This window comes from Symsagittifera roscoffensis, chromosome 4 (assembly GCF_963678635.1).
Source record: "Symsagittifera roscoffensis chromosome 4, txSymRosc1.1, whole genome shotgun sequence".
In the NCBI taxonomy this organism is placed as follows: Eukaryota; Metazoa; Xenacoelomorpha; order Acoela; family Convolutidae; genus Symsagittifera; species Symsagittifera roscoffensis.
Window position 1 is genome coordinate 10,522,098 of NC_087065.1, and position 23,408 is coordinate 10,545,505.

General features: G+C 32.8%; 2 protein-coding genes across 4 annotated transcripts in view; one reads left to right on the plus strand and one right to left on the minus strand.

Moving 5' to 3' along the window:
* Positions 1-23,408, plus strand: part of LOC134845287 (unconventional myosin-VI-like) — a 238,167-nt gene that overhangs the window by 106,745 nt on the left and 108,014 nt on the right. The window lies entirely within an intron of this gene.
* Positions 7,382-8,143, minus strand: LOC134844735 (uncharacterized). The gene has a single exon (XM_063861549.1). The coding sequence runs from the start codon at positions 8,141-8,143 to the stop codon at positions 7,382-7,384; it is 762 nt and encodes a 253-aa protein (XP_063717619.1).

Below are 23,408 nucleotides of genomic sequence, written 5' to 3' on the forward strand. Positions count from 1 at the left end.
AGTTCGCTTGTTGGTCCGAAGCCTCCACCATAAGTTTTTGTCATCAAAGTGTGGACTAAAATTGTCTATATGCAAAAATAGATGGTCAAGCGGACTATTCTAAATGAATCAAAACTAATTAGACAATTCCAGCGTAATTTCGAGCCACCTACCTAACTATGTTATAATATACTAAAAGGTGACACCCTATTTTTACCATTTCTCTCTCCAACTCGGTTAAGACTTGATTAAGTCTGACCTCCACAAAAGAGTAATTTGTCGAAAGTACCTTAACGGTTTTTGTGGCTAGCTTGCATCACTTTTGCTCGTTTTTGGGGCAGATTATAGGTGTTTATGACGTTATATTCGGATGAAAATTATCAATAATGCCGACGAACTTTGTATTGCCGAGACTTTTCGGTGACTTTTCGGTTTTAAATTTATCAATTTAAGCTAAGCATCAACTGTAAATCTCTCATATTGAAAATGCTGAAATTCTGCTTTGATTTATTGACAGCAAGAAATTGAGACACAAGATTTTAAAAAGAAATACTTTATGAATTTATTTTGTGACATGACGTTTTAAGTTTTTTTTCCATATCATATCCAAATTAAAAACGTCAAATTTAAACAACAAAAGATAACTCAACCACACAGATTTGCAAAAACCATTAATTGGGAGGCAAGCAACAAGCAAGTGTTTTTTTTTTAACTTTTAAAAACTTAGTTTCCTTAAATATGTTCATACTATGGATATCAAAACCGAAGATTATGAGACAAAAGTTTTTCAAAAATATTTGTGTTTTTTTTTTCTATTTTAGGAGCACTACCAAAAATGTGACAGGTGTCTCTTCTTGATGCATACCTTACTAGGTTAAAAGCCTCAAAAACAAGCAAAAATTAAGGTTTTATTGGATGAAACAGTAACAGTAACAAAGCAACGTTATAAAAATTAAGCTCTACATTGTTCAAAAACCAAAACGGTTTTTTAAATTCATCGAAATTTGTAAAACTCTCCCAGCTCCGTTTTGATACGAGGGCAATTGAAACAGTTGAAAATGCGTCTTTCATGTCGACATACTTTTTGGTGAAAACTGTTGATAAAAGTTTTCAGCTATAAAAACCATTATCTCAAAAAAAACATCTGGACATGAACTATATAACATAAGAAGTTTGGCAATCGAAGAACGGCTTTGAGGGGGGGGGGGGTCGTCAACTTGATCCAATAAATTGCCTGAAAAGAGGTAAAAAAAGACTACCAGTTATCATTTACTTGCGATTCTTTTTTGTCCCAATTCTGCGCAGCAAGTAGTTGAAGGTCAGCGAGAGAAAAACAGCGAAAACAATCAGAGCGATTATATGACTTTTTATTGCTTCATAAATTGTCAAAATGGTATAGATCGTTAGCTGCTAGATCATCCCACGCAATTCATGAATCGGCAGGTGTTTTTATATTGCTTTTATTGAATAAGTGTATAAAAATATAGGTTGTCAGTCGAATGATTAGATTTCTAGTCTCCTGTTGTAGTATATGTCCCTAAAGTTCCGACTGCCTTTTATAGTCTATATAGCATTAAATTACGAAGACTAAGAAGCATGCCTCAAACTAATTTGGAACGATTTTTAAGACGGATTAAATCTCCCCTCACGCATCAAATTAATGGCGTGAAATATATCGCGCGTTAATTGTCCCCAATTGGCAAAATGGCAATCTTTAAACCGCTGTAATTTTACGAAAAATTATCAAAAGTAAAATATTTTTTTTGTTCCGACTTTCGATACGAAAGTAACGGAATATTTGTGCTCGGGGTCGTTTTTTTTTTCTTCAGACAAGTTTCGACTTTTTAACTAGCCATTTTTGGCGGAATTTTTTTATATCATTCGAAAGCCATTGTTGTCCTGAGCTTAAATTTGAAAATATATTTCATCTGTGATCATTTTTCGTAAAGTTATGAGGGTTTAAAGGTTGCCTTTTTGGCCATTTTGACCAATTTGGGACAATTAACGCGCGATATAATTCGCACTACTAACGCGTAAGCGGAGATTTAATCCGCCTTATAAATTGTTCCAAATTGGTTGAACGAAGCGTATTTGCCATAATTGATTTGTTACAATGAACAAAATCTATCTTTTTGTACTTTATATGGCATGTGGGGGGATGATTTTCATAAAAAATTTCAAGTTATAGAAATAAAAATGTTCATTTTTTTTTATTTCATTAAATTTTTCATGTTATTACTGCTGCTCCATAAACTTTAAAAGGCAGTCGGAACATTCAGGGCTTCGCCCTGATACGAGCAGTCTTGTTTCAAATTTAAGCTCAAGACAACAATACCTTTTGAATGATATCAAAAAAAAACACGACAAAAATGGCCAGTGAAAAAGTCGAAATTTTTCTCGTTGTAATCAAACAAAATTGAGTGTTTTTGGACGTATATTTTGAGTTCAAATTTTCCATTAATATATTTAGGAGCATAGGTTAAATTAAACTCTGATATATATATTTTTTTTCAATTTGCTTTCGTCAAAATTCACTCTCTGTGGTCTCGATTTTCGATCGCATCTTTTCAAGCGTTGTGAGTTTTGTTAATTAAAATTGTTCATGCGCAGATTAAAATTACGGGGTTCCAACACCCTACCCGATGTACTCCTTGGTGTTTTGATGTCCAGTCTTAGTCATAATTATTCACAATTGTTTTTTTCGCAAACTACTACATACGAATGAAACTATCATTGCATTTGAGTTTTCGGAAAAACTAACTTCTATATATTCTGATGTGAGAAACCAAGATCAAGGTATTTAATTTTTTTTTCTAGATATAGTAACAGGGGTGCAAGATAATTTCGATAAAAAATTGAAACAGAACTCATTGTTGCTTAGATAGAGTTGTTACATATTAGATGGTCATTCTTTGACTTTTGAAGATCTTTGCAAGCGTTTTTGATATCACTCCAATTATTCATTTTGGTCTGTGTTTTTCTGGTTTTTTATCAATTTTTCAAGAAGCTGGCGGAAAAATACCTTTTTTTAACAGTAAGTCTGGATACTTTTGATTTTATACTTTTCTATAAATTGTTTAAACAGAAAGATATCATTGCATTCGTCTTTCAAAAACCACATTGTAGTTTCAGACAGATTTTGTTGTTTGCTTTTTGTCTTAGGGCTGTGCAATTTTTTCTCGAGTTAAATGGTATTGAAGATGATCAATTTCTTCTACTCGTTTGATACAGTTGCACGTCCTAATGGAAAACTTTGAAGCAATTCGTTCCAAGCAAATCTCAAAACAAAACATAACAAGACTGCTCGTATCAAGGCGAGACCTTGAAGTTTCTCACTGCCTCTTAAAGTCTATGGAGCAGTAATAACTTGAAAAAATGAAATGTAATAAACAAAAAGGAAATTTGTTTGTTCAAATTTGAGATTTTTTGTGAAATTCATCCCCCACACGCCATAGTAAGTACAAAGTGATAGATTTCGCGGGTCTTATGCACTAAACGGCGCAAAATCAAATTTTTCTACCTCGTAAGTTGGAAATTATGCGATCAAATTTGATTGGGTAATTTTAGCCAATCTAATTCAAGTTACACAGTCAGGCATTCCGATCAACCTTTCTAGCAGACAATAATATTAGCCGAAATTCCCAAAAAAGTGGAACTTTGAGTCAAATTATCTTGTTTATTTTGAGTCACTTGTGAAACCTTGCCCAGACAAGCAAAATTCAGTAAAATGACTTGACAATACAAAATTCTTTTCGCTTTATCATTTCGGCTAATAATTTTATCTGCTTGAATTTTCGATTGAAATGCCAGAAAATGTCGATGGAACTTGATTGGGTAATTAGCCAATCAAATTCATCCACAATAATTCAAGTTCAAGAGATGTGGAAATAATGAGTTTGGGCCGTTTAGTGCATAAGACCCGATTTCGCTCCTAGTAACAAATCAGTTATGACAAATAAGCTTCCTCGAAACAATTTGGAACGATTTCTAAGACGGATTAAAACTCTGCTTTTGCGTTAATAGCGCGAAATATATCGCGCGTCAATTGTCCCAAATTGGCGAAAATTGCAATCTTTAAACCCCCATAACTTAACGAAAAATAATCACAGGTAAAATATTTTTTCAAATTTAAGCTCAAGACAACAATACTTTTTCAATGATATAGAAAATCTCGTCAAAAATGGCTAGTTGAAAAGTCGAAACTTATCTGAAGAAAAAAAACCCACCCCGAGCACAAATTTTCCGTTACTTTCGTTACGAAAGTCGGAACAATAATATACATAACAATTACTCCCTTTCTTGAAAGTGAGGGTAATTATTAAGTTGATCCGCATTTCAGTTGGCACAGGAGACAGTTTTACAGAGGCGGGAACAATTCGACATTTTATTCAACCGCATGTTTGAGAAGTATGAAGCAGGTTTTGGATACATTTCCGGAGCAGGAGAGATGTGGCTGGGGTTGAACAAAGTGCACACGTGGACACATAAAGGAAGATGGAAGATTCGAGTTTCAATGTGCAATTTCTCCGACAAGACATTTCTCTGGGGCGATTGGGCAGTTAAACGGAATAAACAGTCATTATCAAACAATTTTCGAACAACAATTGATTAAAAAAACTGTTTGTATAAGATAATAAATTTGTTGAAAATTACGGTTTGAAACAAGGATCAAAACAACTCACTCGTGCTGATAAGAAATGGTTCCCGAGTCGAGATTTTTCACCTAATTTGAAGCAAGATTTGAGCGGTTTGAGCGGTTTTTTTAGACGATTGCGCTCAAAATCTTGCTTCAAAATGAGCGGTTTGAGCGGTTTTTGAACGGTTTATCTAAAAGAAACGCTCAAAAACAGCGGAAGATTTGAACAGTTTTGAGCGGTTTATCTCAAAAAAAAACCGCTGAAAAACCGCGCAAGATTTGAGCGGTTTTTCTAGTAAACCGCTGAACAACCGCTCAAATGAATTAAGAATTTGAGCGCAATCGTCTAAAAAAACCGCTCAAACTGCTCAAATCCTGTTTAAAAAACCAACCGCCCTAAATCAGTGTCTTCATTTCGTTCATTGGCTTTTGCAAATACAAAGATACATACATATATCTATACACACATATATACAGAAACACATAGATACAAACATACATACATACATACATGCATACATACATACATACATACATACATACATATATACATACATACATACACATACATACATATTTTCTAGTGGTTGTTTTGCTCGAGCATTTGAAAAAGCTCGCTCACATTGTTTGTGGTCTAGACATCGAAAAATATCTTGTTTGAGATGAAAACGGTTAAGCACTTTTTTTAAATTGTAGATAGTACTTCAACTGCATCTTAGCGTCACATAATCTCTCCAGGCCTTTTGATCGTTTCAATCTGTTTTCTTTATAAAAACCGCTCAAAAACCGTTCAAAAACCACCGCAAGAAATGAGTGGTTTTTGAGCGGTTTTTTAAGCTAGATTTGAGCGGTTTGAGCGGTTTTTCCAAAAAAACCGCCCAGACCACTCAAACCGCTCGAATCTTGCTGGAAAAACGCTCAAACCGCTCATATGTTGAGCGGTTTTTGAGCGGGATCTCGACCCGGGTTTGAAATCATTTTCATTCAGATATTGTAGCAATTTGTTCAAAAATGATTTCATGACAAAATTGCATGACAAAATTGTTCATTTGCATGACAAAATTGCGCCTAGAACATTGATAATAAAATAATTCTTTAACAAACTTCGCACAATTTTCTTTTCATCTCAAGGGAAACCTTAGATTTGCAAATATTTTAAAAGACAGAAAACTATCTCGAGTGGCTCTGGCTATCTGAAGCAGTTTTTTCAGTGAAAAAATGTTGCTCTTGTTTTGACAAAAAAGATACCTAAGATCAATTTTGTTGCAATTTTGATAGAATTCACCACCTTAAGATAATCCATCTCATTGATGTTTTAGGCAATAAAGTCTTGTTTTTTCTGTCGTAAAAATCTTAGTTGACTTTTGAAAACTTTCTTGGACTATCTCACGTTTCTTCGAAGTCTTCATTTTTGTTACCCAATCTTATATAAAAAAAGTAAGTTAATATATTCGTGTAGCACCGAGAAAAAGTTTCGATATACCAATCAGATATCGTAAGCATAAAATTATCCCAAATTTGCCATATTTTAAGTTTTCAAATCTTTTTTTTTTAGATTTGATATCCGGACAACAATCGCTTTCAAATAGCCTAAATTGCTTTCAAATGGCCAAAGATTGACAAAAATGCGGTCAAAACGATCAGTTTATAGGTTGAAAATTGACTGAAATAAAAAAACCAAACGAAATTATTTCGTTGTGTTTTATCGCTATTTTATCAAACTATCAATCTTCAAAACCCGGAATTTTGTTTAAAAAAACTGATGAATGGGTTAGTTTTCATACATCAGAGGCAAAATCGTTGGACAGAATGGGTTAAAGAGGTTAATTTGATTTGCCAAAGCTCATTCAGAATCTTCTCACCCTAATTTGACCTCCATAGACCCAAAATGCTGATCTTACAAGCCCAAAACTAAGTCTATGGAAAAAAACTAATCATACAAATTTCATATTTTTTGCTAAAATGGTGTCAACGAATTTTCAAAAAAACCTGTAGTTTCGACAAAGCCCACCCAATTTTTTTTTTTCAATTGCAAAAAAAATTTGTACTCAAGCGAACATTTTCAAAAAATTTGTGCGCATTACGTACTCCTGGATACGTAAAACCAAGAGTTTTTCCGTTTCTCTGAATGATTTTTTTTATAAAACGTTGAAAACCCTTTTTTATGACATGTTTATGTACGCTTTGATCAATGCTGATGAATTAAAAAGTTTGTTTTCAGAAACGGTTTTTGAAATGTTGCCGAATTTTAAAAGTTTGATACTGTCATCATGTCATACGTGTAAGACAAATTTAAGAAAGTTCAGGTCCTTTCCAATGCATTGGAATTGCAGACGGCCAAACCCTTGAAGAAGCTAGTTATGAGTAAACGAACGTTTTTGTCACTGTGTTAGGTTACGAACAAAACTCGGAAATTTTGAAAAAAAAACTAAATTAGAAAAAAAAGTTTCTGAGCTGATGGAAAAATGCTAGTCATACAAGTTCCATATATGAAACATCTGAAAGCCGCGGGACTGTTCATAGAAAATAATTTTAAAAAGCTGACATATTTACCTGTAAATTTTTTCCGGATATCAAATTTTTCTTAAAGCACTTTCACTGATTTATTATTAGTGAATAATAGCGTATTTTCAAATCAGATTATTGCGAAAAAACATAAGCATAAAATTTATAATAATTTTATTCTTCCAACCATTTTGCTCCATAGCTTTAAAACTTAAATATTCTCTGAACGAAATAAATGAAGATCTCATCCGGTACAGCTGATCAGCATGGCGTCTTCTTGGTATTCGAATGATCTGAATCTTCATCTTTGGAGTCATCTTCTCCAACTTCACTGTCGTCATCGTCGTTTTCATCGTCTTCATTGGATTCATCGTCCTCGCCAGATTCGTCATCTCCGTTGTGACCATCGTCTTCATTTGATTCGTCATCTTCCTCGGAATTATCGTCTTCGTCTTCTTCGGAGTCGCCATCTTTTTTCGCATCGTCGTGTTCACTGGAAGCGCCAGTGGCATCGTCATCTTCATCAGATTCGTCACTTTCACTAGGTCCATCATTCTTGTCTTTTTTAGAACCGCCGGCTGCAGATGGCAAATTGTATTCACACAGTGCAACATTTACGACATCATTTGAATTATCATTGTCACAATTTTCATCATTCAGACCCTTACCGACCTCCGATTCAACGCACCATTCACCTTGTGAGCGATGATTGTTGGGTTCGGATCGTTTCCACATACCCTCGGGAATCGGCGAAAAATCACTGATACTTCGGAACTCAGCGTCGTTTAGAGGAGTATCACATTCTTCGAAAATAGTCATCTGAATCTTAGCGTATCCCACCCAGTAGTTTTTACGACCCAATTGTGACTTAAAGAAGTTGTCTATTTCATCAAGTTCGTCTTTCGTTTTGGGCTCAACCAACTTCGAAGATCTGCAACCAAAAAGAAAGCCAAATGAGAAATTTGCATGCTGGTAAGTAGATTTTAACTTGCTTTTTGACAAAGACAAATTGGCTCTTTCCATTATAGCCAGTCCACTCAAAACATTTGTATAGAGATACTCACTAACAAGCCAATTCTTTAAGTAAATAACAGTAGTAGGATGTTATAATCGTACCACAAAATCTTCCGATAATAGAAATTAAAGCAATAAAACTGTCAACAAAAAAAAGTTCGTTTTGTTTTGCCGTTTTTATAGAGCAGGGCGAGCCTTAAAATCTTGTTCTTAAAAAAATGAAAATTAAGACAAAAAATCAAAAAGACAAAAATTAAGAAAAAGCAGATAGATATGGTGTAAACTGTTTTCAAAATATATTGGAAGTTATTGATTGAAAATTGAATCCCTTGCCGATATTAAACCATTTTTTTTGAAAGTTTTGTCTTCTTTTTTAGGTTTTGATTCCAATTTGATTTTCTGAGCTCTTCCAAATCACGATAAAGACCCCATTGGACCAAATTTTTAACGCCGCAAGCTTTCATAAAAAAACCCTTTTTTGGGTATCGTTTCTCCTCAAAAACAGTATATATTGCGCCAAAGGCGCCTTTTAAAAGAAACATTTGGATGTCTTGAAAAACTGCCTAATGGGGGGACCATTTAGAAAGTAAAGGGACCAAGTCCCTGAGAGGAAGAGGCGTGTACCCCAGAAAACTGAAAAAATAACATACACATACTTGTCTTCGCAATACTTTCGTGCCCGCATCATTTGTTGGAATCCATTGCTACTGCGGTGGAAGCACTTTCCTGGAACGCCTTCTATTTTTGAAAAAGAACTCGGGCATTCTTCTACTTCGCTTCGCTGATCAATTTTGAAGGCTGTCACTAAATTAGCTAACGTCACAATTAAAATCAACCTTGTACGCATTTTCCTGCTAAATCTTATTGTTATTTTTTAGCAATAAACTCAAATAGCAAAGTTTTGCGTATTTTGACTCTTTTTGTGATTAAAGTTTTGAAAATTTCTGAACAGCTGAAAAATTCGTCTCTTATTTGAACATCAAATCTGGAAAATTAAGTCAATTTGTCTGCTACATTTTTTGTTATGTTTCAAGAAAGATAAAAAAATTGGAGGTTGTGTTAAACTAGCTTTTTAGCATTGACAAAAAATCATATAGGCGTTACAATTAGTTTTTTTCTTTCTGCCCAAATTGATGTTTTGAAGATTGCATGAGATAGTTTTACTTTCAACATACCTTTACCGTCCAAGTCATGGCCATTTTCCGTCAATTATAGTGAATTTTTCGAACAATGTTGGTCAATTTCAGATCTTTTGTCGTAAAAAATACCAAAACTGCGCTAGTTTTGAGATGTTTTTAAATTACTTTTTTTAAAGAAAAATTGCCCAATAATAGGCCCTTTCTGTTAAATCTGAACCAAAATTGACCTGAATGTGCCAATACTGTCGTAGTTTTATGTCAACTGATTCATGCTATGAGTTAACTTGAAGCGATTCAAAATTTCACCACTTCATTTTCAAAAAAATATATAAACCAGTTTTCGCTATCTGATTACTTCGAAGGTTTCATTGCCAATTGACATTGCTTGAAAAACTTCCCAAATTTATTCACGCTCTAAGACAAATGGCAAAACTTCGAAATTTGAGAACCACTTTGTGCTATAATGAAATAACTTGAAATGTTTCAAAACGTCATAGTGGTTTGATGGACTGACTGCAAAAAATTAATTTTAGCAAAAGGAATCATATAATGAAACTTTTTAAAACCAAAGGAAATTTTGCAGCTTTTTGAGGTTGCTTCAAAAATCTGTTTATAAGCAAACTGAATTGCGCTTTGAAACTTCTTTAAAATTTTCAAAGATTCACAATGAGCTTTTACAGAGAAAAACAAAAACGATTTAATTTTCTAATTTTTTAAAAGTGTTTCGTAATGAAGTTACATGACTTACTTTAATAGTTCATCACTTGAAAATCTTGTTTAGGAAACCTGTAATTTTAGTTGGGGCTTAGAATAATATCGAAATCTTTCCAAGTTTCTTTGCTACTTGGTTTTGCTTAGAAAAATTTAATTTTGCCAATTTATTCATGTTATGAAAATGTTTTAACCATAATGTGTTTTATTGCTTAATTAGAATGCCTAAAACATTTAATTAAAGCAAATTGGCCAGTGATATGAAGTTAGTTGAAATGCATTTCCCGACAAGCTTGCTTTATAAACAAAGAGTTTTTTTGCAACGGAGCTTGCGTTGTGAAATTGCTTCAACGACTTAAATTTTGCATCGCTTGATAAGTTTGCATGAAAAATTTAATTTTTTTTTGTGAATTAATTCATGCTAAAAATTTAATTGATTTGTTTTAAAGTTTAATTGCTTGATGAGATTGCTGTAGAAACTTCAGTTTTTTGAAATAATTTATGCTGAAAAATCAATTGAAAAAACAAAATTTTACCTTAAAAGTTTTAAATTTTGCATACCAATTCTTGCTACGAAATTACTTAAAACTATTCAAATTTCCATCTCCCGGATTGTCATTACAAAATAACTTGAAATTTCTCAAAATATTATAGCTTTATGCATTTCAAAAACCTAAATTTAATAAGTTTATGCTTTGATTAAGTTGAGATAGTTTGAAGTTGCATCTCTTGACAAGTTCGCCTAAAAGTTTTTAGATAATTTTAATTGATCGCGCTATGTAATAACTTATATTTCAAACTTGAAACATCAAAAAAGAACAGGAAGTAACTCAAAACTAAGTCGATCGATGAGCTGGCTTCAACAGCTGTTTCTTTTGGCACACGGATTCATGGAACAAAAATATTAGATTTTTTTCGAGATAATATATTCCTAAAAATATATTTTTACCTAAACTACAACCTTTTTTGAGCTAGATGGGGCCATGAAGCTGGCAATTTTGGGTATGAAACTGCCTTCAACTGTTAATTCAACTGCTATGAAGCTTATTGAACTTGCTTTGCAATTTTATATTTTTGCAAGACAATGCCAGCTGTAAAATTTTTTTAGTGTTTTTTTAATTTCATCATGTGGTAAGCTAACCCCAATTTTTGTCAGAGTTTATTGTTCTATTGCTTGATGTGCTTGCTGAGAAAAACTTAACCATTACTAATGGATCCATGGCAAGAAAACTTGAAATCATTTAAAATTTTATGACTTTTATAAAACATCAGACTCAAGTTGTTTTTGTAAAACATTTGGTGGTATGAAATTATGTTAAATGTTTCAAAGCTTTATTGCTTGATGAGCGTGCTTAGGAAGTTTCCATTTTTTCGATAATCACTACATGATATCCACCATTTCAAAAATTTTCAAAGTTTTATCGATTGATGAGTTTGCTTAGGAATATTTCGAACCTGCCCTTGCTATGAAGTTTTTTATAGCATCCCATCAGAAATTTTTTGCATATAATACAAAGCATAACGTTACCTTTAATTTACTATATTTCAGAAATAAACATGTAGGTACATTTATTATTGATTCCTTTGGTGCTTTTAAAATCTGTTTTTGTCTTTATACGTGATTTCTGTCCGAGAAATTGTTGAATTTAATTGGATTTCCTTAACATTTTGTCTCTGCACTAATTTCCAAAAAAATAATAACTAAAAAAGCGTTTCACCATTGTCTCCAAAATCCAGAACGATGTTTTAAAATACTGGCAAGCCGAAGCAAGAGTAGCCAGCTGCTGTACGAGTAGCAAACAAAACTTCGAACACAAAAGTAAGAAAACTCTTTGACATTTTGACATTTTTTTCATTTTTAGTTATTGTTTTTTCTCTGCAGGTCAAAGTAAATTGATAATCCTCAAACAATTATCAGATAGTGATAATTAATTTATATTCGACTACAATTTTTTCAAATATTAGCCAAAACTTAACATTAGACTCAAAAAATTTCTGAAATATACGATGCTGAAAAGAGGGTGATTTTTTTGATTGGGTGTTACAACAGACTAAAAAATCAGCAAAACCTTGTATTTTCCAGGACGAAAAGAAGCTGCTTTTTCTGGGAAAAATATGAGCGAATTTTTTCGATCTTTCAACAATAAGAATAGAAAGTATCTTTTAGTGAAATTATTCTAACGCTAACGAAATTGTTTTCTTGTAATTTTTTGGTGTTGCCTACAGTACAACCTTTTTTTTAGCTTATTGAGGGTTTGAAGTTGGCAATGGTGGGTTTCCATAATTCATTATTTGGCAAGCTTGTCACATTTTGTCACATTTTTTTTTTGTTTAATTTTCTATTGATTGATGAGCTTGCAAAGAAAAATATAAACACTGCAAATGGATTCATGATAAAAAACTTGAAATCATTTTTAGTTTCATGACTTGTTGGGGTTCCCTAGAAAAAAATTTTGCGTATCAATTGGTGGTATGGAATAATTTTAAGTGCTTCAAAATTACATTGTTTGATGAGCGTGCCTTAAAAAAATTGATCATTTCGATAATCACTTCAAAGCTGCTGTCCAATTTGATACAAAATTTTTGATCTTTCACCTATTATAGTAAGTTGTAAGACATATTAAAGAAAAAAAGCGAGTTGAGGTTGTTCTTAAACTTGAAACCTAGACCCTGGTATTTATTAAAGTCGCCTATGCTGATGTAGATTGTGACTGTTTTATAGATTTGTCGGCTAAGACGATGACTGTAGGTTGTGATGATTTGGTTAAAGGTTTCTTCTTGCTGATGCTAGTTGTTGGCTGATGCTAATGTTGTTGCCGAAATTTGATTTCCTGCATCCCCGGGCTAATAAAGACTTCTGGTTCTCCGCCAATCATTTGAAGGTCTTCCAAATATAGGTCTGGTTGTTCCCTGCCGCTTTCTGGATGCTTTGTTTGCGTTGTTTTGATTGGTTACATTATCTTGATTTCTTTTAAATCCAAAGTTAGTTTAAAAAATGTCTCACGAGGGTTTTAAACTCCGCGCTGAATGTTTTGAATTATTTGGTTGCACGTTAAAATTATTTCAGTTTTTGTTAATTTCTATTTTTATTTCATCTTATTCCAAATAGTGGATTTTCCTAATTTGAGGCGGATTTTCCTACTTTCCATGTGAATAGCTTAGTTCGAATTGTTTTAAATAAAACGTTTTAGCTAGTAAGTTTTAATTTAGATTCTGGACTCTATCTCCGGAGGTCGGGGTTGAGAACACTATGGATGGCGAATTTAAATTGTTTTCTAAGCTTTTATTACATATTAGTGCATTTTGCAACATTACTCTTATACTTTTGCGCCTCTTCTTCCTCCCCCCACCTCGAAAACTAACAGGACCATGCAAACATATTTAGTCTTCATGTTTAAACTTGTAAACACATGTCGTTACCTTGTAAATCCCCTCGTTAAAATTGATGCTGATGTGAGGTTGGGTGAGGAAAATTAGTTTTTGCTCCAAGGTTACATCCTTTAACAGGTGTTGAAAAAGTTAGTTAAACACACTAAAAATTCGAGCTCCATGTACTTTAAATATTTTTCGACATTAACACTAGAAGTTTTTCTTCACTGAAATTAATGTGAAATTACGCAAAAAGGAATTTTGAAAAAATATCTTCTTGTCAAAGAAGGCACCCGTCTAATAACAAGTGGATATAATTTAAATGCGGCAAATTTCTGAAGTCTCAAATAACTACGATTCTACTAAATTTCAAATCATATTTAAAAACCAATTACATCTTGGCTCGAATGGGAACATTGTATGTTGCAATTCATTTTTGCGATGATTTTTCTTCGGTTGCAAAAAGCGGCCACTTCTTTTCAAAAATGGGGACAAATCTCAAATACAAAGTTTTAAGAAACAAGCTCAAATGACACATTGCGTTCCAGTAAAGGACCCGACCTTTTTATCAGTACTAGTTTCCACTTTTTTTCTCACACTTATAATTTTCAATTATAATAAATTATGAGAAGATTGAGTGATCTAATTTTTGATTGCAAATAAAGGCTCTTTTTCCTTTCCCATACTCAAACATGAATTTTATGGTCTAACGAATAATTTCACAAGGTTAATTATGAAGACCAAATATGTTTGTCATAGCCTAATTAGTCTGCATGTCAATTTTCATGACTCTAACGAAATTGTTTTCTTGTAATTTTTTGGTGTTGCCTACAGTACAACCTTTTTTTTTAGCTTATTGAGGGTTTGAAGTTGGCAATGGTGGGTTTCCATAATTCATTATTTGGCGAGCTTGTCACATTTTGTCACATTTTTTTTTGTATAATTTTCTATTGATTGATGAGCTTGCAAAGAAAAATATAAACACTGCAAATGGATTCATGATAAAAAACTTGAAATCATTTTTAGTTTCATGACTTGTTGGGGTTCCCTAGAAAAAAATTTTGCGTATCAATTGGTGGTATGGAATAATTTTAAGTGCTTCAAAATTACATTGTTTGATGAGCGTGCCTTAAAAAAATTGATCATTTCGATAATCACTTCAAAGCTGCTGTCCAATTTGATACAAAATGTTTGATCTTTCACCTATAATAGTAAGTTGTAAGACATATTAAAGAAAAAAAGCGAGTTGAGGTTGTTCTTAAACTTGAAACCTAGACCCTGGTATTTATTAAGGTCGCCTATGCTGATGTAGATTGTGACTGTTTTATAGATTTGTCGGCTAAGACGATGACTGTAGGTTGTGATGATTTGGTTAAAGGTTTCTTCTTGCTGATGCTAGTTGTTGGCTGATGCTAATGTTGTTGCCGAAATTTGATTTCCTGCATCCCCGGGCTAATAAAGACTTCTGGTTCTCCGCCAATCATTTGAAGGTCTTCCAAATATAGGTCTGGTTGTTCCCTGCCGCTTTCTGGATGCTTTGTTTGCGTTGTTTTGATTGGTTACGTTATCTTGATTTCTTTTAAATCCAAAATTAGTTTAAAAAATGTCTCACGAGGGTTTTAAACTCCGCGCTGAATGTTTTGAATTATTTGGTTGCACGTTATAATTATTTCAGTTTTTGTTAATTTCTATTTTTATTTCATCTTATTCCAAATAGTGGATTTTCCTAATTTGAGGCGGATTTTCCTACTTTCCATGTGAATAGCTTGGTTCGAATTGTTTCAAATAAAACGTTTTAGCTAGTAAGTTTTAAATTAGATTCTGGACTCTATCTCCGGAGGTCGGGGTTGAGAACCCTATGGATGGCGAATTTGAATTGTTTTCTTAGCTTTTATTACATATTAGTGCATTTTGGAACATTACTCTTATACTTTTGCGCCTCTTTTTCCTTCCCCCCCCCACCTCGAAAACTAACAGGACCATGCAAACATATTTAGTCTTCATGTTTAACTTTGTAAACACATGTCGTTACCTCGTAAATTCCCTCGTTAAAATTGATGCTTATGTGAGGTGGGGGGAGGAAAATTAGTTTTTGCTACAAGGTTACATCCTTTAACAGGTGTTGAAAAAGTTAGTTAAACACACTAAAAATTCGAGCTCCATGTTTTTTATAAATATTTTTCGACATTAAGACTAGAAGTTTTTTCTTTACTGAAATTAATGTGAAATTACGCAAAAAGGAATTTTGAAAAAATATCTTCTTGTCAAAGAAGGCACCCGTCTAATAACAAGTGGATATAATTTAAATGCGGCAAATTTCTGAAGTCTCAAATAACTACGATTCTACTAAATTTCAAATCATATTTAAAAACCAATTACATCTTGGCTCGAATGGGAACATTGTATGTTGCAATTCATTTTTGCGATACCTAATTACTATTTTTTCTTCGGTTGCAAAAAGCGGACACTTCTTTTCAAAAATGGGGACAAATCTCAAATACAAAATTTTAAGAAACAAGCTCAAATGACACATTGCGTTCCAGTAAAGGACCCGACCTTTTTATCAGTAATAGTTTCCACTTTTTTTTCTCACACTTTAACAGGAAAAAGAGCCCAAATAAAAATAGTGCTCATAAAATCATTTATGGCTCCAGTTTGTGAAATCTAGAGAACGCTGTTGTTGTTGCAGCAGTCTCAAAACTTTTATTTTCACTCTCTCAGCACTGACAAAAGCTCTCAAAGAAAGAGTTTTTAAATAGCAATTTCTCATTTTCGGCTTATTTTAGACAAATTGAACGGAAAAACATAGGTCATGGAGATTTGAAGTCTCCGTCAGTTAACCGCGATTCAAAATTTGTAGAGTCCGAACCATATCAGAGTCTCCGAAAGTAATAACTTTCCACATTCGTTTTCATCGATTACTCAAATTTTTTTATCAAATTTTTTCAAGTTGACAAGTTCAATGGAGTTGGTAACGCTTGCATTACGATTTGCACGTGTATCCATTACCCCAAATTTGCTCAATATGATCCGAGCAAGTTTTTCTCGAAAGACAAAAACTTTCTGATTGAAGCTTTTGATTGCTCAGGAAAGACCTAACCAAAAAAATGGCGGGCATCATCACAAATTATGAAAAATCTTGAAAAATTGATTGAGTGGTGAAAGAGAAGAATGAAAGAGATAACAACCTATGTCGGGAGTAGATGATATATTGATCCAAAAAGACTAAGCTGTCTCGCGTGACGACTCTTTCATTTCTTTCCCACCACCTCCGTAAATTTTAATATTCAATTGACTAGAGTTTGTTCATAAACTATTTTGTAACTTATGATAAATTCAGTTTTTTGACCCATGAATTCAGCTTTTGTTTGTTTTGTGATACATATTTTAAGCTTTTTTAACCACTAAAACATCAGCAAAGTGATTTAATTTCATGATTGATTCGGAAGATTTATTTTTCATCTAGCGCGGGAACTTTTCCACTAATATGAAAGGATCTCTATGAAACTTTTTTGTGGTAAAATTTTGTGTTCAGATGAACCAAAGTGTTCAATATTTTTTCTTAATGACACAAAAATATTAACCCAAAAAAAATAATTCGAAGATTGTTTTGGTTTGACAAAACTTTGGCAAAATAGGAGATTATAACGGATTATAATCTATTATATTTGATTTTAAGGGTTTTGTGTAAGAACTATAATCAATTATAATCAACTATAACTGTTAAAAATTGTCATAATAATCCGTTGTAATCAATCCTTTAACCCAAAGCTTGGGTGCAGGATGGCTTCGATAACCTTACCTTCAGTGAAATGAAAGAGTGTTCATCAAAAACACGTGTTTTGAACACACGCTGTCGAAGGATCGTCGGATCAACAGTCATACCCATTTCCAGAATATCGAATCTACAAATGATACTAAATTTAATGTTACAATTTAACGTTGTCGTTAGAAAACATAGAAAAAAATTAATTCACGTCTGACTGTTCATTTTTTGGATCAATTATCATCGACGGCCGAGATAGATTGTCCAATCTTTTGTCCTTCACCTTCATATGACATTCTTCTCTTTATGCTTTTCATACTGGGTTTAATAAGCGCTTTTTGTTATTAGCGCATACCTGATCAATCAAGGGCCCTGATTAGCGCAAAGTTTGTCTCTCGTATGGAATTCGTTCGGCGCAAGTTTTGTTTCAAATTACAATTTTTCACGGTTTTTCTTTTTTACCATCCCAAATTTTCTCTTGCGGTGAGCTATGTTATTAATCCAACTTTTGTAACGAAAGTAACGGAATATTCATGCTCGGGTGTTTTTTTTTCTCAGATAAATTTCGATTTTTTAACTAGCCTCTTTTTACGGGATTTTTTGTATGACTCAAAAAGTATTGTTGTTCTCGTATTGTATTGAGCTTAAAATTGAAACGATATTCCACCTGTGATCATTTTTTGTAAAGTTATTCGGGTTTAAAGATAACCGTTTGGGCCAATTTGGGACAATTAACGCGCAATATATTTCGAGCTAATAACGCGCAAGCGGACATTTAATCCGTCTTCGAAAACGGAATATTTATGCTCCGTGTGACTTTTTCATTCACTCAATTTTCGCCGATCAACATAACAGTTTTCAACAATAAATTTTTATACCCCATTGAAGTTATTGACTTCCTGATTTCAAAATTAAAAAACATTTTACCTCCAACCATTTTTGAGTAATTTTTGTAAAATTTTGGGGGTTTGAAGATTTGGGGGTTTGAACTGAAGTTGAGGCATAAATTATGCGCGCTTTGAAGATTTTATTCATCTTGCTGAGAGCGTAATGCGAAATATTTGTGCGTGACGATCTATCCCGCACAACAAAATTGTTCCAAGTTCATATGAGGCTAGCTAATCGGATCGGTCGTACTAATTTCATGCGACTCAACATTTCACACTTTGGTATTGTCCAAAAATTATAAATTTTCGATATTTTCCCCAAAGCTATTCGATATGAATTGAGGGACAGTCGGAACATTCAGGGCTGTGACCTGATTTACAAGCAATCCTGTTGTTTCGAGTTTCATAACGAAAATAACGGATTTTTTGTGCTTGCGGTGGGTTTTTTTTCTTCAGACAAGTTTCGACTATTTAATTAGCCATTTTTAGCGTTTTTTTTATATCATTCAAAATTTTTTCTTGTCTTGATTTTAAGTTTAAATCACATTTAACCTGTGATTTTTTTTTGTAAAATTATTCGGGTTTAAAGATTGCCATTTTGGTCAATTTGTTAACGCGCGATATTTTTCAAGCTATTTACGCGTAAGCGGAGATTTAATCCGTCTTAGAAATTGTCCTAAATTGGTTAAAGAAGCTTAATTTCCCTAATTATTTGTTACTAGGAGCGAAAATTCTCTTTTTTGCTTTATATGGAGTGTGGGGGGATAATTTTTATAAAAAATATCAATTTTTTTTCCAAAATTTTCATTGTATTTTTACTACATTTAATTTTTTCTGTGATATTATGCTCCTTAGACTTAAAATACAGTCGGAACACTCGGGTCTTTGACCTGATACGACCAGTCTTATTGTTCCGGCTTTCGTAAAGAAAGTAACGGAATATCTGTGCTCGGTTGGGTTTTTTTTCTTCAGACAAATTTCGACTTTTTAACTAGCCATTTTTGGCGAATTTTTTTAAATATCATTCGAAAGGTTTTGTTGTTCATACCATTTACTGTTAGGTCATCCCTTGAATTTGTTATTGTTGTTAGGTCATCCCTTGAAATTAATTTAACAGATGTGTGTCGAGGAGAAAAACGCGAGCTCTCATCTCATCATAGTTTCGCGAAATCTCATCATGGTTTCGCGAAATCTCATCATGGTTTCGCGAAATCTCATCATCTCATCATGGTTTCGCACAATAGCGGTTCGCCGCAATGAGCTGTACAGCTCTTGTGTTGGTCCTTTCCCCCGAGGATAAATGGTCTTAATCTTAATCTTGGGATTTAAAGTTCGTTTCAATTACAGTAAATTTTGGGATTCCAACTTTCAGCTGGCCAGACCTCCAAAAGGCTCTAAAAATGGAAAATTAATAATTATGATAGTAATTTTGCAAGATTAGTTTGAAAATGACCAGAATTTCACCAAGTGGATTTTTTTTTCTTCAGACAAATTTCGACATTTTAACTAGCCATTTTTGACGGAGTTTTTTTTTATCTTTCAAAAAGTATTGTTGTCCTGAGCTGAAAATTGAAAAAATATTCCACCTGTGATCTTTTTTTTTTAAGTTATTGCCCAATTTAGGCCAATTTAGGACATTTAACGCACGATATATTTCACGCTATTTACGCGTAAGCGGAGAGTTAATCCGTCCTAAAATTGTTCCAAATTGGTTGAAAGAAGCTTATTTGCCATAATTGATTTGTTACAAGGAGCGAAATTTATCCTTTTGTACTTTATATGGCGTGTGGGGGATGATTTTCATAAAAAATTTCAAATTTTAGAAAAAAATAATTTATTTTTTCTTTGCATTTAATTTTTTAATGTCCTTACTGCTCCATAAAACCTTAAAGGGCAGTCGGAACATTCAGAGCTTTGCCCTGATACGAGCAGTTTTGTTTGCTTTCAAATTCAAATATTAAAATTTAATGTACTCCAACTGTACAACGCCGACTTCTTAACTCTTAATTTAAATTGCAAATTGAAAACTGAACTCCGGTAACAAATAAGAACTTTTCGTACAAAAGCTTTGCACAAATCGAAGAAAAAACAAGTATTATATATATGTGTGAGTTTCTACATCAAATGTTTTTTATGTCGCTCGTTTCAACTCCTTCGGGTATAAATGATGAAAAGAAGCGGGCTGAGTATGGATCCCTGTGGTACTCCATATTTCACAAATTTAATTTGAGAGCGTTTGGTTGTAGTGGCAACGTATTGTTGTCAGTTTTTAAATAAGATTTTAGAAGATCAAAAACAGGTCCCCGAAAACCATATGCGTCACATTTCTCAAGTAAAAGAATCTGGTCAACTGTATCAAAGGCTTTCTTAAGGTCAATGAATATGCACTGTGTGTTCGTGGTATTAGAGTTCCAATCTTGACGCACTTCTTCCATTAGGGTTATCAAAGCATCAATTGTACTCCTTTTCGATCTGAACCCAAACTGATAATTTTGTAGTAACTGACACTTAGTGAGATATTGGTTCATTCAAAATTATGATAATCCTAGCCGCTCTTAAACAATCTGGACTGCTTTTTTAAAACTTTCAAAACTTTCCAGTCAGTTGGAAATAGTTTTTTTGTCTAGCTGCACCTTATTATGATAAATTACTCTGCTTCAACCAATTTGGAAACAAATTTGAACAGCTAAAAACAAAGTATTGGAGAAAACGGAAACATAATTCGCTTCAATTTTCCACAAAAAAATGTATGAAAAAACTATTTATTTATCCAAAACTATTGCAAAAAAAAACCAAAACTGCTCGTATCAAGGCGAAGCCCTGAATGTTCCGACTGCCTGGTAAGGTCTATAGAGCAGTAATAACTTGAAAAAATTAAAAGTAAAAAAAATTTTTTTTTTTCAATTTGAGATTTTTTTGTTAAAATCACACCCCCATACGCCATATAAAATACAGAGTGATAGATTTCGCTCCCAGTAACAAAGCAGTTATGGCAAATAGGCGTCCTTCAACCAATTTGAAACGATTTCTAAGACGGATTAAATCTCCGCTTACGCGTAAATAGCGTGAAATATGTCGTGCTTTAACTGTCCCAAACTGGCCAAAACGGCAATCTTTAAACCCGAATAACTTTGCAAAAAATGATCACAGGTAGAAAATCTTTTCAATTTTCAGCTCAATACAATACGAGAATAACAATTCTTTTTGAATGATACAGAAAAATCCCGTCAAAAGTGGCAAATTAGAAAATCGAAATTTGTCTGAAGAAAATAAAACCACTCGAGCACCAATAATTCGTTACTTTTGTTACAAAAGTTGGAACAATAACATAGTTCACCGCAAAAGAAACTTTGGGATGGTAAAAAAAGAAAAACCGAGAAAAAATTTTAATTTGAAACAAAAACTGCGCCGAACGTACATTACGATGCGAAACTTGATCAATCCGACAAAATTTTCACATGTTTAAAGACTTGTCTCTGGAATCCAGGAACATACAGACACAAAATTGTGCTCCTATCCAGTGCACAGTTTGGGGTCGTAATGTATTTCATACGAGAGACAGAAACTTTGCGCTAATCAGGGCCTTTGATTGATCAAGTATGCGCTAATAACAAAAAGAGTTTATCAAACCCATTATGAGAAGCATAAATAGAAGAATGTCATGTGAAAGTGAAGGACAAAAGATTGGACAATCTATCTCGGCCGTCGATAATAATTGATCCAAAAAGTGAACAGTCAAACGTGAATTAATTTTTCTTTCTATGTTTTCTAACGACATCGTTAAATTGTAACATTAAAATTAGTATCATTTGTAGATTCGATATTTTGCAAATGAGTGTGACTGTTGATCCGACAATCCTTTGACAAGGTGTGTTCAAAACACGTGTTTTGATGAGCACTCTCTCATTCACTTCTAAGGTTTTCGAAGCCATCCCGCAACCAACTTAGCGTAAAGGCATAAAGGATCGATTATAACAGAATATTATGACGATTTTTATCAATTATAGTTGATTATAATTACCAATGTTAGGTGTTTAAAATATTTATGATTGATTATAATTGTTATGTTTTCCAAGAGATTATAATCTCTTATAATTGATTTTAATTGATTATAGTTCTTACACAAAACCCTTAAAATCAATTATAATCGATTATAATCTATTATAATCTCCTATTTTGCCAAACTTTTGTCAAATCAAAACAATCTTCGAATCGTCTTTTTTGGGTTATTAATTTTGTGCCATCAATAAAATCTCTAAAAAAGAGATCTCTTGAACACTTTGGTTCTTCTGAACACAAAGTTTTACCACAAAAAAAAGTTTCATAGACATCCTTTCATATTAGTGGAAAATTTCCCGCGCTAGATGAAAAATAAATCATCCGAATCAATCATGAAATTAAATCAATTTGCTGATGTTTTGGTGGTTAAAAAAGCTTAAAATATGTATCACAAAACAATTTTAATAGGGAAGAAATGAAAAAAAAACATATAAGTTTGAATTGAACGGAAAACTTTAAAAACATTTTTCTCATTTTTTATAGGAACGAACGTATACAAAAGAATGAAATATAAGCAATTTAGATGCAACTTCGAAGACAAAATGAACAAACAAGAGCGATTATTACCAATAATCATCAATTATAATGGATTTTTGTGCAAAACTAATGAAATGGAAATTTGAATAAAAATAATAGATTTAATCAATTATAATTGATTATAACTGTATCGAAAAATGGGCAAATAAAAATCTATTATCATGTATTATAATTTATTTTAATTTGATTTTAAAAATAGAGATTATAAGCGATTATTAATTGATTAAAATTGATTGTTTCTCATTTTTAGTAAGACTGGTACTAAAATCGTGATATAATCGATTATTAACAATTGAAACTGGATGCGGGGTTCTTTTGGCAGCAGGCAGAAAAATTTGCTGAACTCTGAGATGATATACTTCAGTAAGTTGAATTGTTTTAGGTTCAATCTAGTTTTAAATTATTCGCGGTTTGATAAACTCTCATTGCATTTTGTGTTGAACCATTTTCTTTAGTATTTTTTAAAAGTAACACAATAAAATGAACTAAAACAAAACTTCAAATTCATTTTCCACATATTCGGCTAATTTTGGACAAAGTCTGAAGGTCAACAAAATTGTTTGACCTTTCATCAATATTTCTATAAAGAAACCTAACAAGACTGCTCGTATCAGGGCAAAGCCCTGATTGTTCCGACTGCATTTTAGGATCTATGAAGCAGTAATAAAATGAAAAATTCAAATGTAATAAAATAAAATTTAAAAATTAAAAAAAAAATTGACATTTTTTTCTATAAACTACAAAAGAATAGATTTCGCTGCTTGTAGCAAATCACTTATGGCAAATAAGTTTCTTTGAACCAATTT

Bases quoted from the DNA above. Each gene is read 5' to 3' on its own strand.
- LOC134844735 (XM_063861549.1), bottom strand. From the start codon at position 8,143: ATGGAAAGAGCCAATTTGTCTTTGTCAAAAAGCAAGTTAAAATCTACT.